The sequence below is a fragment of the Prionailurus viverrinus genome, chromosome D2 (genome assembly GCF_022837055.1).
Source record: "Prionailurus viverrinus isolate Anna chromosome D2, UM_Priviv_1.0, whole genome shotgun sequence".
Taxonomy (NCBI): domain Eukaryota; kingdom Metazoa; phylum Chordata; class Mammalia; order Carnivora; family Felidae; genus Prionailurus; species Prionailurus viverrinus.
The window spans coordinates 59,784,213-59,793,023 of record NC_062571.1 but is presented as its reverse complement, the minus strand read 5'-3'; the positions used below and the strand labels follow the sequence as shown (position 1 = coordinate 59,793,023).

The following is an 8,811-nucleotide window of genomic DNA, read 5'->3' as shown; positions in this document are numbered from 1 at the left end:
CCCAGAGACATGGTGTGCCAGCGAGCAGAAGTTCATGGGCACAGACAACACTCACAATCGAGAGACCCACGGGCCTACACGCAGATGTGCAGAGCCATGCTTGGTGAGGCCCACACAGTTGTGAGACCACAAATCTTTATGTGCACACACATAACAAGTCGCACTCTCAGAGATAGAAATTTGACAACCCCACAGAAAAGCCGAGATGTGATGTGGACACCCCTGCACATATAGGATTTGGCCTTCGAGTCTCCATGGCAAGATTTTTGAGACACTGTAGGGCTCATGGAAAGAGCACCGAGCTTAGGGTCAAGAGACCACATTCTAGTACGAGTGTCACCTCCCAGTTGCTGGGAGACCCTAAGCAAGTCATGTTACTTTTTAAAAATAACAGCTTTATCAAGATATAATTCTCATATCATGCAATTCATCTATCTAAAGTGTTCAAGTCAATGGTTTTTAGTAGATCTACAGGGTCGTGCAACCATCACCGTAAGCCATTTAAAATTTTTTGGAAAATGTTTTTTTTATTTTTGAGACAGAGACAGAGAGAGAGAGAGAGAGAGAGAGAGAGAGAGGAGGGGCAAAGAGAGAGGGAGACAGGATCTGAAGCAGCAGAGCCCAACGTGGGGCTGAAACCCACAAAACCACGAGATTGTGACCCGAGCCGAAGTGAGACGCTTAATCAAACCAGCACCCCTCACTGTGAGACATTTTAGGACATTTGAACCATCTCCCCCCAACCCCATACCCATTGGCAGTCTCTCCTCTTCCCCCAATACTCCCCACCCCCAGATCTAAGCAACTCTTAATCTATTTTCTTTTTCTGTATATTTGCTGACTCTGGACGCGTTGTGTAAAGGAACTAAAAGAAAGCATGGTGTTTGGGTTTTTTTGGTGATTGGCTTCTTTTACTTAACATAGAGTCTTCAATATTCACCCATGTTGTAACATGAATCAGTACTTCATTACTTTTCATGACCAAATAATATCCCATTGTATGGATATACTACATTTTATTTACGTATTCACCAGTTGATGGACATTTGGGTTCTTTCCACTTTTGGGCCATTATGGAAAATACTGCTCCAACCATTGTTGTACAAGTTTTTGTGTAGGCCCACGTTTTCATTTCTCTTGAGGAGAACTTCATCTTCCCAGAGTTTGGCTCTCCCACCTATAAAATCAGAGGGAATTCATTCCATTAGAATCGCAAGGCTGTCCAGGTGTACTTGTTTATGATTCATACGGAGTTCTCCAGCTGAGACTATGGTTCTCCTCATGTAACCAGACCCACACACACTCACACACACAATTACCAACACAACCATCAGACACATAACATAGCCACAAAGGCACAGGTGCACCCAAGGCAGCCTAGACCCCCTCAGGGACTTGGTCCCGAGTTTGGGGCCTAGAGAAAAAAACAGAAATGCAGTCAGAGAGATTGTGATAGCCACAGGGAACATTGTCCTGACTCAAGGAGGGTCCTTTCATGGTGAAGGGGGTAAAGTATGGCACTGGGGAGGAAGGGGTTTAGCCAACATGATGGGCGAAAAGGCAGGGTGAAAGGGTGAGGTTAGCGATGGGTGACTGAGTGAGGATCCACTCTGAAGACCAGGACACTTGGGTGCCACTTCCCCAGCTGTTTCTGCCTTCTCCTTTCCCCACCCACGTTACCCTTTGTCTCCTTGTTTCTTCTCCCAGAGGTAACATGACTCTTCCCCCCTCCCCAACAAGCTAAGGAGACAAAGGGGATCCTTTTCCAGCATAATTAAGCTTCAAAGTCAGCAGCTCCTCCCAGGAAACTGATCAGGTTTGCCCTGAGAGAGCCCTTTAGTGAGGGAGGGATGGCGAAGGGAGGGGAGACAGGGACAGACAGACAAGACCAGGAGACAGGAAAGTGAACTCGGACACCACTGAGCTGACACTGATTCTTATGACCTTGCACTGTCTGTCAGGAAAGTTTGATCTTTAATTCCCTTCTTAGGAGAGGGATTTATGGAGTTGTGACCCGATTAGCTACAGACCCCAAAACACTGTCTCCCCACAATCACAGAAGTCCTGGGTATCGATGAGTGAAAATGTCTGAGTGTGCGTGTATCCATGTGTGGATGCCCACCGATATTATGGACGTGTGTTTATGGAGCTGTTGTGTATCAGTATGTAAGTGTGTGAGTGCCTGTCTGTCCCCAACCCTCTCGGCCCCCACCCCCACCCATGCCCCCTGCAGAAGGCTCACTGTGCGGCCTCAGCGGAGTTTCTAACCTGGAGTGATCACTTTCCTGATTTGCCACTTTAGTACTCTTGTTAATGAATTTTTAATCTTCTTAATGACATTAAACACGGAAAGTAATTAAGGAAAACAAGTTTGAAACTGCTGACTTCAACCCTTTATTCACAACTATTTAATGTAGAATTAATTTGATTTTGCCCATTATTCAAATGAACGCGCTACCTTCTCCTCGGCCCCAGGCCTGTCCCCTTGCCCCCTCCCCACATGCCCAGGGACCCCCTCTCTCGCTGCCACCCAGTTATCACTGACCCTAGTGGGTGATGGTTTCCGTGTGACATGTCTGTGCTTGGGGCCTGGGTGTGAGGCCTGAGACCAACTCCTGGAGGGTAAGGATCAAAGAACGGCTTCTCTGGGTTGGGAGACAGCACAAGGAAGGTGGGGGTGGGGCTGAAGATCTGAGGCTGGAATGATGCAGACTCTTCCATCTCGGATTTCCCACCTAGACGCTCATCATCAGCCCTAGGTCCCACCTATGCACTCAAATGCTTGGTTGTTGGGGACATTCAGATCATAGGGATTTGGTATTAGACTATTTAAATCTATAGACCTCAAGATAGTCAGGTATCTGGAGGCTCAAATGCTGAGGTCCCATGAAGTCCAATTTCAGACCATTTTTCAAAATTTCACTTTTATAATTTCAGAGAAAGAAGCTTCTCTCCCTAAACCCTGAGCCTTGGGCCACTATCTGGGTAAGGCTAAAATGGGCAGGTCATAGCTGTTTGAAACTGGTCCTGGGTGGAGAAACCAGGCCCCAAGCAGTCAGCCAGTCCAAGCCTAAGTGGGTTTTGGCCTCCACCTTCTGGAAGGGGTCTTTTCTTTCTTTCTTTTATTTTTTTAAAATGTTTATTTTTTGAGAAGTGGGGGGAGGGGCAGAGAAAGAGGGAGACACAGAATCCAAAGCAGGCTCCAGGTTCCAAGCTGTCAGCACAGAGCCCGATGCGGCGCTTGAACTCACGAACTGTGAGATCATGACCTGAGCCGAAGTCAGCCAACTGAGCCACCCAGGCGCCCCCTGGAAGGGATCTTTAAGGGGACTTTGACCCTTGGATGAGAGGAAAGACAGGGTCCATATGAGCCCTGGGGGCACTCAGGTCCTGGGCCTCAATGTCCTCACAGCTGGGGGTAGCTGGGCTAAGGCTATAGTAGGTCACCCCCAGCCTCCTGACTCCTGCCCCCAAAAGGCCACCTCCTTTACCCTTGGGTCCCAGATATTGTTTTGTGTGTGTGTCATACCTGTATAGTGGTGAGAAAGGAAGGTTTGGGGTGGACACGACCCTAGGAGGCAGCTGAGGGAGGGGGAAATCTCAGCATGGGCCCTCAGGCAGCTATGCCATAAATCCTGGCTCTGGACCTCTTCTGGACTTTGGATAAGCTCTGACCTCTCCTCTCCTCCTCTCTGAAGTGGGGAGACCGACTCTTACCTCAGGTTGTTACAAAGATTAAGTGAGATGTCATGGTGACCTTACCATTAGCTCCTGGCAGTTCCAGAAACATGCCAGAGAAGGAAAACGGAGGGGTTCAGGGGCTAGGGACCAAAAGAGGGTCTTAGGAAGCCATGGATTTGCCCAGATATACTGAGGGTAGAGAGGGGAGCTAGCATCTGGGAGCTTCCTCCCTTTTATCCCTTCAACAACACTGGAATTTTTCCTTGGCTTCATTCCCCTGAGTTATATCACCAAGAGGGGTTTTCTCTCTTCCCCCCTCTCCCTTACCCCTTCCTCTTGCCTCTTCTCTCCAAACAAGCCTCCCCCAAGCCACTCCACTCATCTCAGCTCCTGGGAGCAACCAGTCCTCCCACCCCCACCCACCCCCCCCCCCCACCCCCCATCACTGCACTGAGCCATGACTGGGCCTGAGCTGAGGCGGGAGTCTCGCGCCCCTTCCTCCCATTCCAGGGACTTTATGGGCTGAGACGCTGCCGGCTTGCTCACTTCTCCCTCTCTCCTGCGTCTCTCTCCATCATTCTCCATGTTTCTTTCCCCCTCTTTCTTTCTTCCCTTGCCGTGGCCGGCCTTTCTCTCATCTGTCTGTCTCTCCCTATCTCTGTGTGTTTCCACCTCTTTCAGTTCTCTTTCTTCAGAGACCAGGGATTCTAGAACATTTCCAGCTACAACTGTCCAGGGCACACTCTCAAGAAGGGAAAGCTGACGGGGGGTACTGGGAGGACCCCACCTCAAGTGTGCCCCACTTCCCCTTCTTGCTGACATCCTACGAAGGACCAGGAGGAAGAGGACCCGATCAATGTAGCACACTCACACCACCCTCCCACACCTCCTCCCCACCCCGACCCTCTCACACTCAAAACCCTCTCACAAAGACCCACACTCTCTCTCACACCCACACGACAAACTTGCACCTCACTCACACACAGACACAAGTGTGAGCAGGCACAGATACACACGAACGCAGATGCACACTCGCCCACAGAGCCCCCCCCCCCCACAGATGCGTATGCGCACACACATACACACGCAGAGATCCCACAGGCGCCCAAAAGCACAGGGCAATGATTAATGTCCCCTCAGAAAAAGAAATTATATCGAATAAATTAAACTACTGTGGCAGCAAATTGAAAAATAAGGATGTAAATGAGGTTTGAATACTTAATATCGAAGACAAGGGGGGGGAACAAAAAGGGATCGCTGGGTCCCCTGAGAGGGGAGAGGATGTTCCCTCCTGCTTCCCGGTTCAAATCTGGCTCCTGTCCAGAGACCTCAGAGCTGGGGGCTGGGGTAGTATGGGGCTTCAGTCAGCACTGGGGACCCTCTCTTTGGTGGCCATGGCAGAGAGTCCCAGAGCCCCTAGAAAGAGAGGGAGGATGAGGAAGAGGTGATGCAACCACCTGGTAGCATGTCATATCTCACCCCTGACAGACCCCAACACACAAGTGGGTACTTGCTTCCAGACCCAACACATGCTCCTTTGAAGGTCCACCCTGGCTTACTTGAGCTCACGACTCATCTCCCCCCAGATCCCCACACACCTCAAGACACCCAAACACATTTGATCACATATGCTTGCTCAGCCCTCAACTCAACGTCAAAGCTGCACGCATTCTCCGAACTCGCCTGCCTCATCGCCACCCCCAGTATGTCCTAAACCTGCTTCGCACCCTGACTACACCACAGGCATTCTTCCCCCCCAAAAGCCCAGTGCCCACTGGGCACAGTCCTACCCACACCAAACACCCCAAACACACATCTGCACATACATGGGTTCACACACACAAACATAAACTCTTTCCTTGGAGCACATCGTGACATACTCCTGTCACACACACACACACACACACACACACACCTCTCTCTCTCTCTCTCTCTCTCTCTCTCTCTCTCTCTCTCTCACACACACACACACACACACACACACACACACACGGATGGTAATACCATCCCTGAGCCCCAACCCCTCAGAAATTGTGGGAAGGAGAGAGGCAGGGTTGGAAGAGCCTTCTCTTTCTCCCTAGGCTTTAAGGGAGTCCTCCGTATACACACACACACACACACACACCCCGGAGCACTTCCAGCCAGCCTCCATCTTTCCATTTCTCTCTGCCTCCCTCTCTGGCGCTGTCTCAGTTTCCCTCACTTTGCCTGTCAAGTGCTTTTTCCCTGTCGCCTTTGTCTCGGACACCCCAATATGTCCTGTCCCCCTCCTCCCCGTCGGTCGCCAGGCCCTGAGCCGCCACCCGCACCCCCACCCTGCGGCACCCCCGCCCCTCCCCCTCCTCCGCGGCCCTCGCTGTCGTCTCTGTTCATATATATTTAGTATTTATTTACAAGGCTGGGTTTTTTCCCTGGGCGGGAAGCCAGCCGTGCACAGAAATCCTTAAGATGCTATAAAGCTGGTGAGGTATAAAATGGAAAGTGGTTAGTGCGCTGTTTGGAGATATCTCACCGGCGGCCGGGGGCCCGCGCCGCCCAGCCGCCCGCTGTAAATCTCCCGGAGTTTAGCGCGCTTGTTTGTATCAGGCCGCGAGGGGAGGGACCGGCCGCCAGGGCGGGGGGCCGGCGGGAGGGGGCGCCCCCCAGCGCCGGGGACCCCTCGGGAGAGGGCGCTCCCTCTTGCAACGGAGGTGGGTGAAGGGGGGCTGGGAAGCCGCCTTTTGGGAAACAGAGGCTCCTCGGTTGTGCCTCTTCTGAACTGCGCCTAATCTCCCAGGGGGACGGAGAGAAAACGTGGGGCCCAGAGCTCCCCCCACCCCGCCCCAACCCCCGTGCGCGCGGGACGGGGACCCCACAATACCCACCACCACCTGTGAGCCTCCTCCCCAGGAGCTTCACTTCCCCGACCCTTCGCCGAGGGCCTGTGGTCTGTGGTCTGGGGAGGGAGCAGATGACACCCCCCCCACGCCCCCTGCCAGGAAGAGTTTGGGGCAGGGGACCAAGGTTCCTCCCTGCAGAGCTAGGGCCTCTCACACTTTATTTCACTCCCCTGAGCAGCAGTTGCCTCTCCCTTGCAGGGTCCTGATAGCTCCTACCCCAAGGGCTGAAGGGAAGATGAAATGAGTCAATGCAGCTGAAGGATTTAGCACCGTGCCTGGTACATAGTAGATGCTCAGTGAATGCCGACTGTGATTTTTGCCAATCTGCCCAGCACTTTGTTCATCCGTGTGTTTAGCTAGTTGCTCATTTACTCATTTATTTTGTCAACTATTCACAGCACCCATCCACCCATCCATTCAGCAGCTTCAAGCTGTGCGGTTCTGGCCTCTGTGGTGGAGAATTCTGCAGACGGCAACAGACCTCCCAGGGGAGCTCCAGTTGGGATGGGGCACTAAGATCTACACCAGGAGGGTAAAAGAGCCACTTCTGGATTAAGTAGCATTTCAGGGCAGCTTGGAGGAAAGGGCTCACCCCACCCATCAGCATGACATCCCTGTACGCAGTCCCTGGTGGAGCCCTTTGACTTCCTGTGGCCTGAAAGTCCCAGGAGGAGTGAAGGAGCAACTAGACTGTGAACTTCCAGAGGGCAGGCCTCATCCCCCACCCGTCCAGCCCCCAACCCCAGCAGAGCCTGGAGCCAGCACTCAAGAGCTGTCAGTAAGTGCCCTTTGATTGATGAGTTGGGAAGGCTGAACTCTGCCACACTCCTCTCTCTCTTTAGAGCGGTGACACACCTGTCATATAACCTGCACATGCATGTCCCAGCTCACCTGGACACATGTCAGAAGGGCCAGGAGTAATGACAGGGAAATTTTAGGTGGTCACTGCCCAGAAATGGAGGCTCAGAAGAGCCAAGTCTGTGTCACACAGTCATGTCCAAGCCAGTCTTTCTGTATTGGTTCATTCATTCCATCATTCATTCACTCATTCATTTATTTATTCAACAGACGTTTACTGAGCCTCCTGGGCCAGGGGCTGAGGACGATTCAAATGAACGTTACTTAGGCCGGGCTCTCAAGAGGTTTATAGTCCAGGACAGCTGTAGGGCAAACATTCTAGTAATGACTATTGGGAAAATAAGAGCCAAGAAAGCTGTAGAGGACTAGAAATTTCACAGGGAAGAGAAACCACTGCTGCTGGTGGTGGTGAACAACAACAACAACAACAACAACAACAAAACCAGCAGGCACCTTGCTAAGCAATTTATAGGGAGTATTCAGAAGATGGCTTTACTTGAATCAGGTCTTGCAGAAAATTAGGATATTGATGGGCAGAGATAAGCTGGGTGTTGGGCAGTGATACCATCCCAGAAGGACAGCATCGCAGGCAGAAGAGGAGAATGGACCAGCCCACAGAGGTGGGAAGTTGCTGGGTGGGGAGTGTGCAAGGGAACCACTCAGAGTCCAATTTGGCTGGCAAGTATGAGCATGAAGGAGAGTAATGGGAAGTCTTGGAGAGAGGGGGAGGAAGGGGCCAGGTCACAAGGGGCCATGAATATAGGAGTCAGGAGTTTGTACTTTATTTAGTATGCAGTGGGGAACCATTGAAGGTTTTTGAGCAGGAGAGTGGCACGATCAGAGCTGTGCTTTAGGAAAATGAATCTGGCAGCAGTGTGTAGAACAATTGGAGACATGGAACTCAGAGGCAGAGAGCCCCGCTGGGAGAAAGAAGCCACACTTGGAGACTTGGTGCATGGCTTGCACTCAACAGGGTTTGTTGGTTGAAGTGAAGAGGCTTGGGAGAGCTGTGATAAGGGCCTTCCTGGAGACAGTGGTGATGGTGAGGCAAAGATGGGTACCAAAGAAATAAGGAAGCATCTCTGAATTTGTACCCTAATTGAAAGTAGAGATGAGGACGGCAGAGGACTAGGGGCTCCAAGGCTTCTGTGAGGGTAAGTGGGTGGGCAACAGGGCTACCAACAAAGTGGGAGTCACATGCTGTTGCTGGCTTTAGGAGAGGCATGCAGGCTGCTTTTTGAGTATGAGCCTTGCGCTGCCTGGGTTGTGGGCTCGGATCTCAAGAGAAGCTTGGGGGTTAGAGATCAGTGCTCCCATTACCTGCTCGGGGGTGACAGCTGCAAGTTCCCAAGTGACTGAGATCTCCTGAGAGACTGGAGAGAACAGTGGAGAG

The 8,811-nt window shown here is 51.8% G+C and overlaps 1 protein-coding gene across 1 annotated transcript in view; it reads right to left on the bottom strand.

Annotated features, from left to right (window-relative positions):
* Nucleotides 1-999: 999 nt before the first annotated feature.
* HIF1AN (hypoxia inducible factor 1 subunit alpha inhibitor) overlaps nt 1,000-8,811 on the bottom strand; it is an 81,053-nt gene continuing 73,241 nt past the window's right edge. The window contains exon 7 of the mRNA XM_047826220.1: nt 1,000-1,177. Within this exon, the coding sequence (XP_047682176.1) occupies nt 1,150-1,177 (28 nt within the window). The 3' untranslated portion in view covers nt 1,000-1,149. The remainder of the gene's footprint in view (nt 1,178-8,811) is intronic.